The sequence below is a fragment of the Ipomoea nil genome, unplaced genomic scaffold (assembly GCF_001879475.1).
Source record: "Ipomoea nil cultivar Tokyo-kokei standard unplaced genomic scaffold, Asagao_1.1 scaffold0642, whole genome shotgun sequence".
In the NCBI taxonomy this organism is placed as follows: Eukaryota; Viridiplantae; Streptophyta; class Magnoliopsida; order Solanales; family Convolvulaceae; genus Ipomoea; species Ipomoea nil.
Genome location: NW_017617070.1, coordinates 2,553,965 through 2,574,666, shown reverse-complemented (window position 1 = coordinate 2,574,666; position 20,702 = coordinate 2,553,965). Strand labels below are relative to the sequence as shown.

Sequence of the window (20,702 nt, the reverse complement as noted above, 5' to 3'; positions counted from 1 at the left end):
AGATGAAATTGAGTTTCATTTTGGACGCCAGGTCCAACACCTCCCGAACTGTACATGGATCACCCAAGCCACGACAGTTCTAACTTAAAGAATTCATAATGTAGAGCGAGCCTGGACACCAGAACCCGCAATCTACAAGTTTTTTGAAGCATCGTACATTGCAATGTCACCATCTCCAACCAGAATCACTCCCCTCCTCCTCCACATCCCTCCTTCTACTCTTTGGCCCCATCATTACCCCGCCATCCCCACCAATAGACGGCACCACCCCCTTAACCTCACTCCCCATCACCGCCACCTCCTCCATCTTCCCCTCCACCGGAACCAACCACGGACTCCCCACCGCCCTAGGCCCCCGGACCAACACAACCTTCATTCATGCGTTATACGGGTACTGCTCGACCGGTAACAAAGAGCTATGAGCCTACTTACAAAATTTATATGAATGACCCAACATCCCGCAAAAGAAGCAGAACGTGTGTAGCCTCTCATACCTGAAATTAACCCAGCACCACAAACCATCGCGCTTGGCAAATTTCATACGACGCCGAAGCGGCTTCTCCACCGATAATGACACGCGAATGCGGTTAAAAGCCTTCTACGGCCGGCCATCAACCCTCTCATCTCCCTTCACAAACTTACCAAGATAGTTTCCAATTTGTTCCAAAATAGCCGACGACGTATACCCCATGGGCAAGTCATAAACCTGAACCCACATACCCACACTGTCCAGCACTACATCCACCGGCAGAACCCCATCAATGACTGGCTTACAAACGAGAGTATGATTATCAAAGGACCAAGGACCCTCATCCAAAACATGTTCCATGTCAATAATGTGATAAAACACAAACATAAATAAGCCCGGCTGTACCTCCGTAATCTGCACACCGTCCATTGGCTGCCAAACCGAAGTCATCACCTGCTGCATGAACTCCAACTTCACAAAACGCTTCGTAAGGAAACGACCCATAAGCACCCATGTTTCCCGTTCATCCGGGTGATCTGCCTGCAGCTCTCCACCTACCGGAACAAACGGAACCTCCTCATCATCTAACGCCAGACCTGCACAGCCCGCTGCCAAGTCCTCTACAGCCTCCCGCCAAAACCGTCTCTATCATATCGTCCTCCACAAAAGAACCGAGCAACTCGCCTGAAAGAAACATCAAAAAACACCGTATAACCCTAGGCAAACCCTAAGGAGAGAGGATATCCAGCGGCGGCATCGGAAGAAGCGGAAGTGGAAGGAGTTCTTCGAGAGGGTGATGGGGGACGTGATCTTGAAGTAGGAGGAGATGTAGAGGAAGTTTCTTGGAGGAGATTTCTTTACTCTTATTGTACGCCTGAAAGGCTCAAGAGGCGGTGAGGATAAAGCTCAAGAGATCTCCTCCCAGAAAGATCAATGGTGGCCGCCAAGGACGCCGCCACACCCATCCCATCCCATGTAGTCGCACTAGCATTAGTATTCAGGTCACTCACAAATCCCAGAAATATAATTATTGTATCAAACCAACAGACATGAATGATAGCTTTCTGCCGGAATTCCTTTTGCTTTCCTCGCCAAATCCACCTGACATGGCTAAAGAAATTACTGAAGCCAACAGGAATTTCAAGCTGAGACATAATTAAGGAAATTACACTTATACTCCTTTACTTAACGGTTGTCAAACTCCATGTTAACGAAAGGACTAATGGTGGAACAAATTTGATAGTCAAGGGTTTATTTCGTCCAAATTAAAATACGATGACCAATTTTGGAAAATCACAATAGTCGAAGGACCATTGCTGGAATTAACTCTTATACTAATATTATGCATTTATACATTTATACAATTATACCTTAAGTATATAAATATATATAGGGATGAGTTCTGGTACGGAAACTTGCTTAGGTGTGAACATGCGGTTTAATCTAAGCCGATGATTAAATCTAAATCAATGGTTCAAATCAATGATTTTTTTTTTTAAAGGCGCGTCCTTAATTAAAGAAATGAACTGTAAAAACAAATGGCGCACCTTAAGAAGGAAAACAACACATCTTAAGAAGGAAAACAACGCATTTTAAGAAGGAAAACCATGCACCTAAAGCTTTAGACCGACGCACCTTAAAAAGGAAAACAGCGCACCTAAAGCTTTAGGCCGACGCACCGTAAGTTTCAACAATTGACGCACCTTAAGCACATAGAAGGAAAATCACGTACCTTAAGAAAGGAAACCACGCACCTATAGCTTTAGACCAACTCACCTTAAGTTTCAACAACTGACGCATCTTAAGCACATAACATAGAAACCACGCACCTTAAACACAAAAATCATGCACCTTAAGTTTGACCTAAACGCAAAAAGACCAAATTGTCACTGCATTTTTTTAATCCTTGTTAATCTTGGACGTTGATCTTGAAAAGATCAATGACTCTCATCTTACCCATGTTCGCACCTGAGCACAACATCCGCATTTGATCCGTATTCAATATACTTTTCCATTATTGGTATGATTTAGGTCGTTAAGGTATTAATATTTTTTGTATGTATTTTTATAATGGTACAATTGTACATTACTTTACAAATATTATAATATTATTTTTTTTAGACAAAATTGTTCTTACATCATTGTCAGGCCTGCGCGACCTAACTACAAAGTTGTTGATCATAAATACAATTACACCTGGACTCTAAAACGGTAGGACCATTTTCTAAGAGTTTTTACCCATTTTCGTCCCTTGACTATGGCTCATTCTCAATTTTGCATTCCGACTTTTAATTGCACCCAATGTGGTCCCTTGACTTTTAAAAATTACCCCAATTTGGTCATCCGTTACATGTTCCATCAATTAGGCGTTAAGTTGGGGGGTATTTTGGTCCTTTCATTACCTGTGCGCCTTGACCAACTGCCTTTTTCCCTCCGTTTAATGTATTTCAATGCCTTGAGTATTAGAGAAAAGCCCCAAATTAGAAATAAAAAACCCTAGAATCTTAAATTCACAAAATTGACGAAGGAGAGTACGTATAATCGACGACTGGAGGAGACTACGTATAATCAACTACTGGATGGGGCGTAAGAGGTCTGGGAGTGCTACCTTGCCAATATATGGTACGCAAACTTTTATTTATGGATGCAGTGTTTCTTTTTGAATTATTCCATGTGTTTTGTAAAGTTTACAATAATATTCCACCTTTACTTTGTACTTCCAGTAGTGGAATCACTTTCTTACTTTGTGTATGTGTGGTTACATTGTCTGAGTCTGAATGTGAGGTTTATATAGGGTTAATTAACGATGGGTGTGGAAGGGACCAATAAACAGAATATATATAAATGTGTGTTTGTCTTTTATTTTTTTTGGTAACTGTATAAATGTTTGCATAATAGGGTGCTGGGGGACCACTGGATAGAGCCGTCAAAACGGGCTTAGCCTGTCGGGTAAGCCCGCCCCGCCCCTCGTAAAGGGCGAGGCGGGCTGTTATATTTTAGGCCCGTATTTTGGCGGGCTTTTTAGCCCGCCCCGCCTAACCCGTGGGCTTTGGCGGGGCGGGCTTGGCGGGAGCCCGCCAAGTTATATATATATATATATATATATATATATATATATATATATATATATATATATAGTGTATAGTTAACTGTAATTTGTTTATTAGTATATATAATTATTAGTATATACTTACAGTTTACAATTTTACATATATAAATTAGTGTATATAGTTTAACTGTAATCTGCACATTATTAGTATATATAATTAGTGTATTAGTATATATTATTTTAGTATTTAGCTTTGGTTTACAGTTTACATATTAGTTAAGTGTAATTAGTGAATTAGTATATATAATTAGTGTATTAGTATTATGTTAGTATTTAGTTTTAGTTTACAATTACAGTTTACATATATAAATTAGTATTAGTTAACTGTAATTAGTGAATTAGTATATATAATTAGTGTATTAGTATTATGTTAGTATTTAGTTTTAGTTTACAATTACAGTTCATATATATAAATTAGTTAACTGTAATTAGTGTATTAGTATATATATAATTAGTGTATTAGTATTATTTTAGTATACACTTATCACTTTTTTATTTTAATTTTTATTTAAATTTAAAATTTGGCGGGCCCCGCCAAGGCTCGCGGGCTTAAGGCGGGGCGGCCTCTTTTAGGCCCGTATTTTGGCGGGCTTTTTAGCCCGCCCCCGCCATATGGCAGGTCCCGCCCCGCCGGCCCGTTTCGACAGCTCTACCACTGGAGAGCATTACTTGCTCTCTGTTTGTAAAATATAGTGTGTGGGGACCATTGTGTTTTTTGTTGTTGTTGTTGTTGTTATTTATTGAACTGCAAGTTTGATCTATTGTATTTGTGTTTTATAATCCATGTTTATAGTTTCTGTTTGTAAAATATAGTGTGTTTTTTTTAATCATTCAGATGACATTGATGAAAATAGATTTACACTTAAGCTCAGGCATGGTGGTAAAATATTAATGAGTGAGCCAGCAACATATGTTGGAGGTCATGTGGATTATTTTGACTACATGGATGTTGATGAATGGGGGTTTATGACTTTACAAGACAAAGTCATAGAGTTAGGCTACACTATGAGTGAATGTAAGTTATATACTATTGTGGGTGAATGTTTAATTGAGGTCATTTCAGATAGTAAAACATGGGATTTAATTGATTTTAGTGATAAGGAAAGGGAAGTAGAAGTGTGGATCAACATTGGAGGGTTAAATTTTGAAGCTGAGGCTGAGGTTGAAGTGGAAGAAGATTCTAATTATGAAGCTCAGACTGAGGTTGAAGTGGAACAAGATTGTGATTATGAAGCTCAGGCTGAGGTTGAAGTGGAAGAAGATTCTGATTATGAAGATGGAGGTGAAGAAGAATTGCATAGTCCAGGTGAGGATGATGATATTTATTTTGAAAAAGCAGTAGATCCCAATGTAGAATACTATGGGATAGGATCAACCACTACTGTGCAGGATGGGAAATCTGAAAATGATAAAATGAATGTCCAAGTGAACTATTCTGATGATGAGACACCTCATGGAAGTGATGAGGAAGTAGAGGGTGACATTTGGCCAAAGTTTAGGAGTTGTGACATGGACAACCCTATTTTCAGTGTTAGAATGACATTTTCAGAAAAAAAAAAAAAAGATTTTAAGGATGCCGTAGTGAGTTATACATTCAAAGAAGGGAAAGATATAAAGTTTGAAAATAATGACAAGGTAAGATGTATTGTGAAGTGCAAGAAAATTGGTTGTCCATGGTCAATAACCCTAAGATGGATTAAGGAGGTGAACTGCTGGAGGGTTACTTCATTCAATGACACTCATGATGGCTACTCTTGGGTGTGGGAGAATTCATCTGTAAGGTCTAGTAGACTAGCTAAGAGGTGGAAAAAAGACATAGGTAGTAATTCAACCTGGAGAGTCAGTGAGTTCAGGGAGAGAGTGGCTACTGATGACCACTTCCATATCACCTCTAAGGTTGCTTATAAGGCAATGATAATGGCTAGAGCTGCTATTAATGGTGATCTAGAAGACTATTTCAAAAAGTTTTGGAGTAACTACTTGGAGATTCAAAGATAAAATCCAAAAACTCGTTCTATTGTGAAGATGAGTGAAACTGTAGAAGAAGGGGGAAAAACAAGATTTCTAAGATGGTATATATGTTCGGAGGCTTGTAGGAATGCTTTCCTACATTGTAGAAAGCTTATATGGGTTGATGGTTGCCATTTGAGATCAAAGTATGGTGGATATTTGTTGACTGCAACTGCCATGGATCCTAATGATAGGATCTTCCCAATTGCTTATGCAATAGTTGAGGGTGAAAACAAGGAATCATGGTCTTGGATCTTAGCACTACTTAAGCATGATTTGGGTATTGATGAGGCATCTGAAAATAAATACACCTTCATTTCAGATAAGCAGAAGGGTTTGCTGCCTACTTTTAGTAAAGTAATACCAAATGTGGTGCATAGGTTCTGTGTAAGGCATTTATATGCTAACATGAAGGTTGCTGGTTTTCATGGTAATGCACTTAAGGATACACTATGGTCAGCAGCAAGAGCCACCACAGTAAACTCTTTTAAGGACTCAATGAGGAAGATCAAAGACCTTGACAGTGATGCTTTTGATTGGTTGGGAGACAAACATCCATCTGAATGGTCCAGGTCACACTTTAGTAGTTTTGCCCTCTGTGATATCATAGTAAACAATGTAAGTGAGTGTTTCAATGCAATGATAGTTAAGGCTAGGGAAATGCCATTGATAAGTTGCCTTGAGATGCTTAGGACTATACTGATGACAAGACTGTTTAAAAATAAAGAAGAGGCATCTGGATGGACTTCAGTGATTTGTCCTAACATTGTTAAAAATATTGCAGCAGAAGAGAAATTTGCAGGAGGGTATATACCCTTACAATGTGACTTGAATCTGTTTGAAGTGAAAAGAATGTATACAGGGGAGCAACACACTGTAGATTTGGCCAGAAGAACATGTTCGTGCAGAAAATGGGATTTGACTGGACTCCCTTGCAGACATGGCATTTGTGCAATCTAGATGAAGAGACACAATGTGCTGGACTATGTAGATAACTGCTACACTGTTGAAACATACTTGAAGGTTTATGGATGTGGCATTAATCCAATGGCTGGACCAAATGAGTGGCCCCATACTCATAGAGAAGCACCCTTGCCACCTGAATACAAAGCAAAACCTGGGAGGCCAAGGAAACTGAGGTTGAGAGGAGCTGATGAAGCCAAGGAAAAAAATAAAATCACAAAGGATGGGGTCTATATGTCTAGAACCCATGTGGTATTACATTGCACATTTTGTAAACAAAGGCCATAATAGTAGGAGATGCCCACTGTAACCTGTAAGTATTACATTACATTCTTGTTTTACTTATACTGTTTTCCATGTATTACATTGCACCTTCTGTTTTATGTTTGTAGAGAAACCCTCAGCCACAAAGAACACAACCACAAAGCAGCAGAACAAATCTAGGGGGTTTAGAGCAAATGGGAACACCAGTAGATCACATGATTGATGTAAGTTTTAACTTAGTAACATACCTTTCATACATATTGCATTGACTGTGTAACTAACATACCTTTCATACAGATTCCTATTCAAGATGCAAGCTGTAACACCCCGTGTTACGGCCCCTAAAACCAATTAATCATTTAATCAATTACCCAAAAGAAATGACTAAAATTCAATAATTAATTATTAAAAGGCCCACCATAGTCCATGGGCCCTTATCCCTAAACCCAATCCCCTAGTTCTAGAAGGAATAGAACTAACCCTAATTAGGGACTCTTAGGTATATAAATAGGGGGCATAGGAGGCACCTAGAACCCACACCACAATAATCCCTCACCACACAAGAAGTTCCAAGAATCCCCCTAGGAGAAATCAAGAAAGAAGGAATCTTAAAGAAAGACCCTTCATAGCCAAGGAAATTAATTAAGGCTAAGAGGTAACCCATGTCTCAACAAAACCTATTTTCTTAGCTATGATCTCCCTCTTAGGCCTCCCTCTATATTCTTGTGTCTTGATGAATCGTTTATGATATTGATGATGTGATCTTGATAATTGGTGTTATGATTTTATGTGTGATCTTGATAATCTTTATGATGATGAGGGATTCTTGATGATTGTGTGATATTCTTGATGAATCTTGATGTTTCTTGATATTAGAATATGAGTTATGTTCTTGTTAATTTAAAAATGATTAGAGCCCTAGGATGTATCGCGAAATTTGTATGGTGTTATTCTTGTTGTATTGGGTGGGAATTCGCATGCTCGAATGTTGTTTTGGTTTAGAAATTATGATAGGATACGTGCCGTATGATTCTTGCTTTTGATCCGTTAATTGTCTACGTGTTGTCATCAATTTCGTTTAAAGGTGTCTAAGCATGGTTTCGGGTTCCACAAAGGATCCCGGGGCGCGTATTGTGAAAAAGAGTCAGTGGGGAGTAGGGGACCCGCCACCTACCCGCGGCCGGAAATAACGCCGCCGGCAGCGGGCAGCCGGCGGGTGACCCTTCACCCACCGGCTACCCGCTGGAAATTATCCCACCTCGGGATCCCGGCTTCCCCGTTTGATGTTCCCCCGACCCCCGTGGCGTCCCAACGGAGTCCGTCTATCGTGTCTAAAGTCTATTTTGATGTTTCGGGTACCATTCGTAGGACAAACGAGTCATATATATATATATATATATATATATATATATATATATATATATATATATATATATATATATGTTGCATGCTAGTGGAATTGGTATCCCGTTGGCCTAGGTGAAAGAAGCATGAACCCCTTAGGGTTATTCCTAGTATGTGGATGGCCACGCATAGGTTTCGTTATACGATTTCTCCCCCTTCCCAATGTGTTAATGTGGGTTGCATGTGCTTGCTATGTGTTATGTGTGCATGATACCCCAATTTGGTTGCGATCAAATTGGTTATTCCTGAGCTGCGGTTCAGAAGCTGGCTGCGGTCAGAATTACACTCTCGGGCTGCGATCCACCGTTTGGTTGCGATCAAATGTTTTACATGAGCTGCGGTTCACATTCCTGGCTGCGGTCAGATGATCACTCTTGGGTTGCGGTCCATTGTTTGGTTGCGATCAAACATTATGATGAGCTGCGGTTCATCGGTCGGTTGCGATCGACCCCTTCGTGTTGCGATACGAGGCAGGGTGCTGCGGGGCCGTGCCAGAGCTATATGCGCTGACCCTCATGTATGGGCATGCGATTGGTCCTGTGGCGCCAACAAAGTGTGCTTGTGTGATGAGTTGAAGGATGATATACATGAGATGAAGTGAATCCGTGACCATAGGATATATGCTAGTATCTCTACATGTTTGGTTACAATTGCTGAATGTGCCTATCCCATAGGATATATGCTAGTATCTCTATAAGCTTGATTATAACTGTTGAATGTGCTTATCCCTATCTGTCGTGTCTATTCTTGGTTTTAAAACTAGTGTCTCCTAAGTATATATCTTCCTGCTTCAAAATGGTTTTCGTATATCTATATATATCTATCTATAATGTATTTCAATGCGTTGGAGTGGGTTACCAGCATCTCTCGCTGAATAGATATATTTGGCTTTCAGGCACAGAGAAGTAGACACTGGAGCGCGCTAGAGATTTGGAGTGTAGAGTAGATAGTTTTCCCTTTCGGCCTGCGTGACATGCTTATGTATTTACAATATTGATGAAATTAGTTAGTTAGCCTGTGCACCTGGGTTCTCCAGCCCAAGTGTGGCATAGCACCCCGTACTTTATTATATTATGTTTTGGGTTTTAATGAGAATCTACTTTCATTATATAAGTTTCGAAAGTTTTAAAATTTCAGGGTGTTACACAAGCTCAGAAGTAGTTCAACATGATTACCATGTAGAAGTTGAGGTTGAGGCAAATGAAGAGATGTCATTACCTACATAGGAAGATGGTGAAGGCCTTAACAGTTCTGAGCAAGGTCATGGTTTTCAAGAGCAAGCTACTGCACCTCCATCTTCCCCTCTCAGAAGCAAAAGACACTTGGTCTAACAAAGAAAAATAAAACTGTTGCTCAGCCTCCAAGGAGGAGGTATATGACAAGGTCTTCTTTTACTATGAAATTCAAGAACACAGCCTCCAAACCAATTAAGCTTGACTACGGCCTTCAGATTCTGTGCAAAATTGGTTGTAATTGTTTTGGTGTTAAATGTATTTTGGTGGTAGATTATTTTAGCTGCATATTTTGGTTGTAGTTGTTTTGGAAAATGCAAACTGATTGTGGGTAATACTCCCTTTAGCATGGTAAAACTTTTGTGTTTTGAATACTCCAACATCAATGCAGTTTATCATTTTGCTAAGTTGCAGTTTCATACCATTCTAGTTTGCATTTTGCTATACATACCATTCCAGTTTGCTAATTTGCATTTTTAAATAACCTACTAAATACAATTCCAGCTTGCTAATTTGCATTCATAAATAACCTACCAAATACCATTCCAGTTGCAGTTTCATTTTGGTCTAAATGCAGTTTGCTAAGTTTCATACCATTCCAGATTGCATTTTCCTATACATACCTTCATAAACTTCCATTCATAAATAAGTGCCAAAACTAGCAAAGTACATCATGCTAAAGGGAGTCTACAACTATTACTCCCAATTTCAACAGATTTGTAATACAAGTAAAACATACTAAATGCTACAACAATTACCACAAACCATTTAATCCTAAGCCTAAAGCCTCCTTTTTTTTTTTTCCACAATTACAATTCCTTCCACCACCAACAGAGGACACTGCCATTGCTTTCAACCTCCCAATCTCCTCATCTTTTCTATTCATGCTTCTTAATAAGCCGGGAATAATCTTCTTCGCACGTGGACACATGGGAGGATCGAACCATTCTTTGAATCCACATCCGACGCCATCCTATCAACAAATTCAAAAATTCTCACAACAAGTAATAATTGACAAATATGTAACAAAAAAATCAACCTGAAATGCTCCTTACACAAACCCAAAACCTCCGCTCGGGATTTTCGCTACTCCAAGAGGTTTGGATGCTCTATTCGCTACCAAAATTGCATATGCGCATAGGGATTGCATCTCCGTAGTGGTACCTCTGTCTTAGCGAAGATGATGGCGATGAACAAGAAAACTTTGTACTTTGCCTCCACTGTGTTGACATCGTAAGCAATAGAGGAAGAAGAAAGAAAGTAATCTAGAATTAGAGAAATTTAAATCAAAAGTAGTATTTATTTAGATTATCATTTTTAGACTAAGTATTTAGACTAGCGTTATTACAAAGTTACAAACATTTATTTTAGTAACAATAAAATCAATCTCTCATATATTATCTTGCATTTATATATACTTTAAATTACCGATTTAAATAAACAAATTCAATATTTATTTACCTATGCATGGACATCTCCGATATAATATTGCATTGATATACTTTGAAATACTTATTTAAAAATATTCATTGGGCATTATTTCATTTGTGCAAAGCGCGTAAAAGAACTAGTATGTTTATAATTCTAAATGACATTTTTGTTCAAATGTTTGATTTTACTAAAAGAGTTAATTCTACTAGCGATCCTTTACCTTTGGTGGCAATTTCAAATTTAGTCTCAGACCATCATTTTTTACATTTAACATCCTAAACTATTTTTTGGACATTTTTAGTCCTTTTCATGGTTTTTCCTATTTTTAGTAAGAGCATTTTTGTCTTTTCATATTTTTCTTTTGTTAGTTTTCCGATTTCAACCGGTTTAATTGATTTAGGACTTTAGGTAGCCTCTGATTTTTAGTAACCATAAAAGAAAAATATGAAGAGACAAAAATGACCTTACTAAAAATAGGAAAAGTAATGAAAAGAACTAAAAGTGTACAAAAAAATAGTCTGTAATATTAAATGGCAAAAACGATAATTTGGGACTAAATTTAGAATTACCACAAAAGACAATGCACATATGATGAAATTAACTCTTACTAAAATGTCCATAAGTTTGAAAGTTAAAGACATGAGTAGTTAACTTTAACTACAGATGGTAACAATTTGAAAGTCAAAAGACCATAGGTGATCAATTTAAAAATTTAAGACTAAACGTGATAAAACTACTATACTCGAAGAGTAAATACCCAAAATGGTCCCTCGACTATAGCTAAATTCAAAAATTGGTCCTCGACTTTCAATTTCAACCAATTAAGTCCTTAACTTTGCAATTTTGACACGATTTGATCCTCCATCTATTTGACCATTTGTTGACCGTGATCTTTGAGGATATATATGTAATTTCACGTGCAAAGTTCAAGAGAACGCTCTTGGAGGTGATAGCGTTGTTTCAGAGGGAGAAGTGCTTCTCCGCTTGCTGCTTGGGGATCACGAGCCGATTCAGCTTAGAGAACGCTCTTGGAGGTGACATCGCCGTTTCGGAGGGGGGAAGTGCTTCTCCGCTTGCTTCTTGGGGATCACAAGCCGGTCCAGCTTGCCTACATCTCTTGGAGTCACGGCTTTCTCGAAGAGTCGCTCCAGGGACTTCGGCGATCTATCTATCAAAAGCTATAATCTCTCCGGCATGGGGTGCAGCGCCGGCCTGATCTCGATTGATCTCGCACGTGACCTCTAGTACATGCACCCCAACTCTAACGCCATGGTGGTTAGCACAGAGATTATTACGCGCAACTATTACAAAGGATCGGAGAGAGCTATGCTCCTCCCTAATTGCCACTTCAGAATGGGCGACGCCGAGATTCTCGTGTCCAACAAGAAGCGCGATTCGGGTCGGGCCAAGTACCGGCTCATACACGTGGTCCGCACGCACAAGGGCGCCGACGACAAAGCCTACCGTTGCGTTTAAGAGCAGGAAGATTCGAAAGGGAAAGTCGGAATCAACCTCTCAAAAGACCGCCAGCGAAGCCCTCAAATCCAACAAAACCACAATCGCCCCGCTCGTTCTCCCGGTGTTGGAGCAGCTCCTCTTCCTCTTCACCCTAATCGGCTGGAAAATCTTCAACCCCATATGGAAGCCCTACATTCCCGACTTCAAACAAGCCTTCGAACACTTATGCATCAACGCTGGCGACCGCGCCGTCATCGACGATCTCCAGAAGAACCTTCAGCTCTCGTCGGAGCACGTGGAGACCTCCAAGATGACGTTGCACCGGTTAGGAAACACGTCGTCTTCTTCGCTCTGGTACGAACTCAACTACATTGAATCCAAAGGAAGGATGAAGAAAGGCAACCGGATTTGGTAGATTGCTTTCGGTAGTGGATTCAAATGTAACAGTGCGGTCTGGAAATGCAACCGAAACCTTAAGAAACTGACGATTGACCATGAAATTACATATATATCCTCAAAAATCACAGTCAACAAACGGCCAAATAGAGAGAGGATCAAATTGTGTTAAAATTACAAAGTTAAGAACTTAATTGGTTGAAATTGAAAGTCGAGGATCAATTTGTGAATTTAACTATAATCGATGGACCATTTTAAGTATTTACTCGTACTCGAAAGACCTTACATGATATTAACTCAAAAATTAAGAAACATTACAAATATGTTACCTTATCGTGTCATGATGTAATAATATAAAATCTCAACTCGATATATATATATATATATATATATATATATATATATATATATATATATATATATATATATATATATATATATATATATATATATATATATATATATAGAGGAAGAAGTACGTACTAGTACTTTTGTAATTTTATCAATTTACAAATAAAGATTTAGGCAATGAGATATTGAGATTGAAGTACGTACTAGGAATTGAATAAAAAAATATTTTAATTTAGGTAATGGAGAGATTTTTATTATTTTTTTACCAGAAGTTTATATGTTTTTCTTATACAAATTTATAATTGTAAATTTATATTAATAATTTATTATTGTAAATTTATATTAATACAATGTAATAATGTCAGTAGCATTAAAAAAAAATTATTAAGACAAATATACTTTATTTTATATTGTGGATACATTATTTTTAATAATTTTGATTTAATAATATTATACTATAATTATAAAAATTTTACCTAATAATTTTAGTATTAAATGTCATACAATAATTACCATAAACAATCTTTAATAATTGACAAATTCTATTAGGCAATAAAAATCTATATCTATATATAGTTAAAAGTAAATCCTCCTAGCCAAATCCCCCCCCCCCCCCCGCCCCTCCCCCCTCCACCCTCCAAAGCTTAGAGACATTTCGATAATATCATCCATATATATATATATATATATATATATATATATATATATATATATATATATATATATATATATATATATATATATATAAATCTAATAAGAGCCAATAATGTTAGGCCCTTAACTAGAATAACAAAATGTCGGTATAATTATTTTTTAAAATGAATGGTTCATATTATTTTGATTTTAGTATTTTTTTTAATGATTTTCCTTATTTACCCTATATTATATTATTTTCTTCCCTTAAATAACCCTAAATTTCCGTTAGTATAAAAATAATTACACTCTGAAATAATTAATTATGGTAATACAAAATGGAGAAGAATAATGCACAATATATACTATTTAATTATGAACATATTATTATGGTAATATTAAATGGAATTTTTTGAACCAATTCATTAATGAGTCAATGGAATAAAAAATATTTAAAATATGGTAATGAATATTCTAATTATAAGTATGTAATACTGGATAATTCTTAATGAGTCAAATGGTTTAAAAATATTTAGTTTATGGAATAATTAATTATGCTAATACATATTGTAGAAGAATATGCCAGAATATAGTGTTGGATATTTTGTTGCTGCTCCACAACTAATGTAACAACACTTTGCGTAATAATACGAAGATGAAGAACACAAGTGGATCTGCAAGTGATTTGTACAAGTAAAATTTGGACAAGATGAGGGAACAATGATCTGTGGCGTGTCTATAAACACTACCTTAAAAGCTTAATATTTCCAGTGACGGGCCGGCAAGCTTTCGACAGGCAACACAGATTTATAGTAATGCTCAGACTGAAAAAAGCATGAGAAATGAAGTAGAAGAAAGTGCAAGAAGGTGTTCTCTGTCCCCTTTCTCTGTTCAACTGGAAGGACTATTTATAATATAGAGCCCCAACAAATCACATCATACAGACCACACAACCAGCTAATTTTTAGGAAAATTAGATCTTGAATGTGGTCACATTCTCATGAATAGCGGACAAGGAGATGATCAATTCAGACTTGATCCAGAGAAGTAGGGAGCTGAATAAATAAGTGTACATAAAATAAAAATTATGTAAAAAGCCTTTATTATTGAATGGATTTCCAACAATCCCCCACACATTCAAAATGAAGGCTCAATAAAGGAATGTCTGAGCAATTCACAAAGTTGACCTTAATGTTAGTGAATAAGATCTTGAACTAACACGTGGTGACATTGAGTAATTTTCTTCCCAAGAGTGATATAAATCTTGAACTCATTGTTCAGAGAAATTTTGAACTCTAATGCACACATCAACTTTTTATAACGTCCCGTCATGTCCATCTCAATATAGACTTTATTATCCTCAAGTCTATCTCAATATAGACTTTTCTATTTGTCAAGTCTAGCTCAATCTAGACTTTTCTATCCGTCAAGTCTAGCTCAATATAAACTTCAACTCTGTCAAGTCTATCTCAACATAGACCACCTATTACAGGCTACAGAGTGCACTAAGGCCATTTATTACACAATTTAGGTGTAAGTCATTTCATGATTTCGTTTGACCACATAAGTGGTACCCGTCATGAATTCCTTACCTCACTGGTCTTAACCTCCATCTCCCTTGATATTTCAAGGATGGTTCTCTCAGTTTGAACCTTTTCTGAGATGATCTCTTTAACCTCACAAACTCCATTGTGATCAATTAGATGTGCCATTGAGACTCACGTCTGACCTTTATGTCTTATATTTCTATCATAGACACTATTCTTTGCAATGCAAACAACAGTTTGTGAATCACAATGTATATGTAGTGAAGATGTTGGACACCCTCGCAACTGCACGTTTTATCAACATATTTCTTAACTACTCAGCTTCTTGAGATACCCCATGATCTCTCATAACAGGCGGTTAACCCTTTTCACTCAAGTGAGTGATTTCATTAGGTCTACCTCAAAACAGACCACCCCAATTGGGTATAAATCATTAATTAAGAGCACTTTTATACTCAAGTGTTAAGCGGTGAATTCATTAGGTTCGTCTCAACAAAACCACTCTTCTCATAGGGTTATGAATTCATTAAGAGCTGTTGCTCAACCTCAAAATTAAAGTACACCAATTAGTGTACTACTTTGTGATTCTTTTCATGGCTTCGTTTGACCACAAAAGTGGGATCCACCACGAATTCATCACCTCTTGGGCTTTAAGTCATTCCATCAACAATTCAACGACTAACCTCATCATTAGTCCTCTCTATTAAAGTAAGTTGATCCTCTCGATCAAACTTATGTACACTTTGGCGAGTACTTTATTTTCTCACAAAATTCCCTTAAGATTTTCATGTTCAACATGAAATATTCTCTTTAACCATTGTTGTCGGTACTAGAGAGAGACTTTTAAGAAAGAAATATATAAAGAGTTGATTTAGCCCCACAATGCAACACTTACAAATACTTTTTCTCAAATAATGTACTTGATCTCCTACCTAGATTAGTCTTTGGTGTCCAACATTGGCTCCTTAGTAGACTAAGCTATGCAAACTATTGATTAATACACATCAATAGTGGAATATATTTCAACCAAATTGATTACTTCAAACCACTAAAATTTCCCTTTATAAATCTTAACCTTCAAGATTACTCAATTAAGGTCTTAAACAATAATAAATGCTCATTGGCATTAAGTCTCAAAAATAATGTTGTTTGTATGCTACTTCCAATTGAGCAACATAATCACAAGTTTCGCAGCATATTCTTGAAGAAAATTAATCTGATATGCAAAATATATTCAAACTAATATTTGCTAAAGAATAATTTTCAACCACAATTACTTGACTTTTCAACAAATTAAATTAAAGAATTTGGCTTTAAACAATAGATCTAAGATCCAAAACCCAATATTGCTAAAAATCAAGAGAGCTAATAATCAACTTAGGTGAGTCCCAATGTAATCTACCCATGCAATGTATACATATGCATATATACATTTTTTAATGCAAGGGACACCATATATTAATACATAGTATTAAAATTCTAAACCCAAGAAATTAATACTTCTTAATAAGTTATGTACTCAGTCATACTCCATATATACATATACTGAGTTGAGCATCTATTTATAACACCATAACTAATGGATGCATGCTGTAATATTATTGCAATGCAATATAATGATGAAATTTAAAGATGCATGGATGCACTGCTAAGTGCAGTGCTAAAACTCATTAAAAGAATAACTGCACATATTAATGTTAAAGCATTATAATACTTAGCTTAAGGAGGAAGCATTAGATCCATTTTTTTTTTTACTCCCACTGCCATTCTTCACAGCTTCAATTGATTAGAATCCCTGGATAAATGGCATGTCACCGGAGAAGAAGATATCTCCTTGCCGACAACCGTACTTTGTGCGCGGTTAAATATTTTCATAGAAGGGAGCCACCAGCATAATCTCACCAACTGGAATCCAAAAATAATTCAAGAATGGAGAACTCATTTTCTTTGCTTAAATCCAAGTCAAAACAAAGACAAGTTTCATTGTTCATCCTTAGTGTGTCGGCGATGATGGCGAACTAACAGCAAAACAATCCATTCATGTAAATGAGAATCTCTGCAACTTCTTGTAACTAAATGCAAAGTAATTTCCCATGAAGCTAAGTAATAATTAATTGTAATCCCAAGGATGAGTAAATTATTCGCCACCCTTTGCAAGACCCAAGGGCGGTGCTGCCTTTCACACCCAAAATGGAACCATGCAGACCAACGACGAGAAACTCACACTTCCGGCGACCGGAAACTCCATAGACCAAGATATGCTCATCACTGGAACCTCCAAGAACCCAGAGAACCCAAGCACGACACCAAAAATCGTGGAGAAGCAGAAAGGGGAAATATAATATTAAGCTTTTAACTGTTGGATATTTTCTTGCTGCTCCACAACTAATGTAACAACACTTTGCGTAATAATATGAAGATGAAGAACACAAGTGGATCTGCAAGTGGTTTGTACAAGTAGAATTTGGACAAGATGAGGGAACAATGATCTGTGGCGTGTCTATAAACACTACCTTAAAAGCTTAATATTTCCAGTGACGGGCCAGCAAGCTTTCGACAAGCAACACAGATTTATAGTAATGCTCAGACTGAAAAAATCATGAGAAATGAAGTAGAAGAAAGTGCAAGAAGGTGTTCTCTGTTCAACTGGAAGGACTATTTATAATATAGAGCCCCAACAAATCACATCATACAGACCACACAACCAGCTAATTTTTAGGAAAATTAGATCTTGAATGTGGTCACATTCTCATGAATAGCGGACAAGGAGAAGATCAATTCAGACTTGATCCAGAGAAGTAGGGAGCTGAATAAATAAGTGTACATAAAATAAAAATTATGTAAAAAGCCTTTATTATTGAATGGATTTCCAACATATAGACTACTTAATTAAGGACATAATATTATGCCAATATTACACGGTTTTTATTTTAAACAAATTCATAAATGAGTTAACTGAATAAAAAAAATATTTTTAATATGGTAAAATATATACATATATACATATTATTTTTCTAATGTGAAATAATGTTATTGACTTACCATGTTTGCTTTGATATGCTAAGCCATTTAAAATATAATAAAATTTATAATTGTAATACTTTCGTAATAATATTGAATAAATATTAACCATATGTTTAGATTTAATAATATAGTATATTATATATTAAAAAAATTATATATTAATCTAATATAGTGATCGTTAATATAGGTAAATCATATATAAGCATAATCTAATATTGAAAAATATTCATTATTACTCATATATAATTTAGGGAATAAATAAACTTATTGAAACTTAATTATTTATAACTTCAACTTTAATCTAAATATATGAATTTAAATATATAGTTTTAATATATGAAATTAATAAGGTTTTCTTAATGTGGATCTATATATTTTTAATAATTTTGATTTAATAATATTATACCTTAATTATAAAAATTCTACCTAACAACTTTAGTATTACATGGAATACAATAATTATCATAAATAATATTTTATAATTGACAATTTGTATTAGGCAATAAAAATTAATAATTAATAATTATGAACATGGTGTTGTGAACATAATTATGAATATAGAGATTCAATAATTGTGAATATGAAGTTAAAAAATTATGCATATATATATATATATATATATATATATATATATATATATATATATATATATATATATATTTATTTATTTATTTATTTATTTATTTATAATAATGAACATATAGTTGAGTAATTATGAACATAGAGTTCCGCAATTATGAATATAGAGTTTAATACTTATGAATATGAAGTTCAAAAATTATGAATATATAGCTTTATAATAATGAACATATAGTTCAGTAATAATAAACATAGAACTGTGTAAGGTGGACACAGTTCCACAGCATAACTATTCGATTGACCCTGTTACATGTAAACTTTTTCAAACCTATTGAAGCTCAACGTGTCAAAAGGCTCTTATTTAAGAAACCTTATCTTAATGGCTTCTTATTTTAGTTTTTTTTTAAAAAAAAAAATTTATTAGGGGGTTTGAGAAAGATTAACCCAAAATGTATATGAGTTGTTTTAGTTTTGAGAAATTAATTGATGCACCATCGTTGTATATGAGCTATACAACGGCGGTGAACTAAATCATGCCACCTCATTAAATGTAAAGTCAACTTTAACTAAACCCTTTTATCAAATTATAATAATTCTTAATATAATATAATATAATATAATATAATTATTTTATGTTACTAAAAATAATATTATTCAGTCTTTTAAATCTCCAAACAACGAATTGTCATATTCATTATATTTACAAACTTAACCAATTCAGACTAATTCCACCAACTATACCTCATTGACAAAGAAAGAGCTGAGCAGTACAAAATAATTAGAATTCACCTAGAGCACAACCCAAGCGTATGAAATTACCCCTTAACACAGTTAGAACACTCACAAATGTGAATACAATGATACAATATAATGAAAATGTTGAAACAAGGGCATCATGCAATTCAATACACAATACACCACCAAAGATTTAACTTTTAGAATTCACAACACCACAAAGAATATCTGAACCCAAGGTAGAAGGACAATGCAAACACCGGAAGAAGTAGAGACAACGTTATTAAAAAAATAAAATAAAAATAAAATAAAAAGACTTGGTCTTACACCCATGTTTCTACCGTTCTTCGCCGAGCTTTTCCAAAACCCAGAAATGGCGGAGGGAAAGTTAATTTGTACTCCGTTTTAATTGTATATAATATGGAGTAATAATTATTTTTGGAAACATAAAATAATTATATTATATTATATTATATTAAAAATTATTATAATTTGCTTAAAAGGGTTTAGTTAAAATTGACTTTATATTTAATGAGGTGACATGATTTAGTTCATCGCTGTTGTATAGCAACTTATACAACGACGTGCATCAAATATTTTCTCTTTAGTTTTTAGTAGTTTGGAGCAAATTGCTAAGTTATTAAATAATATTTTTGATGTTTTGATTAAATATAAAGTGTTAAACAGACGAATTTCTTAAAATTTTGACGAATTTGCCAAATAATCAAATAATAACGAATTGATCAATAATCAAATAATAATAATAATAATAATAATAATAATAATAATAATAATAATAATAATAATAATAATAATAATAATAATAATAATATAATCATCATCATCATCATCATCATCACCATCACCATCACCATCACCATCACCATCACCAGCATCACCATCATCATCATCATCATCATCATCATCACCATCATCATCATCATCATCATCATCATCATCATCATCATCATCACCACCACCATCATCATCATCATCATCATCACCATCATCACCATCACCATCACCATCACCATCACCATCACCATCACCACCATCACCATCACCATCACCATCACCATCACCATCATCATCATCAT

The 20,702-nt window shown here is 35.5% G+C and overlaps 1 protein-coding gene and 1 pseudogene across 1 annotated transcript; both read left to right on the top strand.

Annotated features, from left to right (window-relative positions):
• Positions 1–5,603: 5,603 nt before the first annotated feature.
• Positions 5,604–6,548, top strand: LOC109174431. Its single transcript, XM_019323667.1, has one exon. It carries the CDS (start codon positions 5,604–5,606, stop codon positions 6,546–6,548), a length of 945 nt encoding a protein of 314 aa, XP_019179212.1.
• Positions 6,549–12,839, top strand: LOC109174430 (annotated as a pseudogene).
• The last annotated feature ends 7,863 nt before the right edge of the window (positions 12,840–20,702 follow it).

What these genes read in the sequence shown, in the direction of transcription:
- LOC109174431 (XM_019323667.1), top strand. Translation starts at nt 5,604, where the DNA reads ATGAGTGAAACTGTAGAAGAAGGGGGAAAAACAAGATTTCTAAGATGG.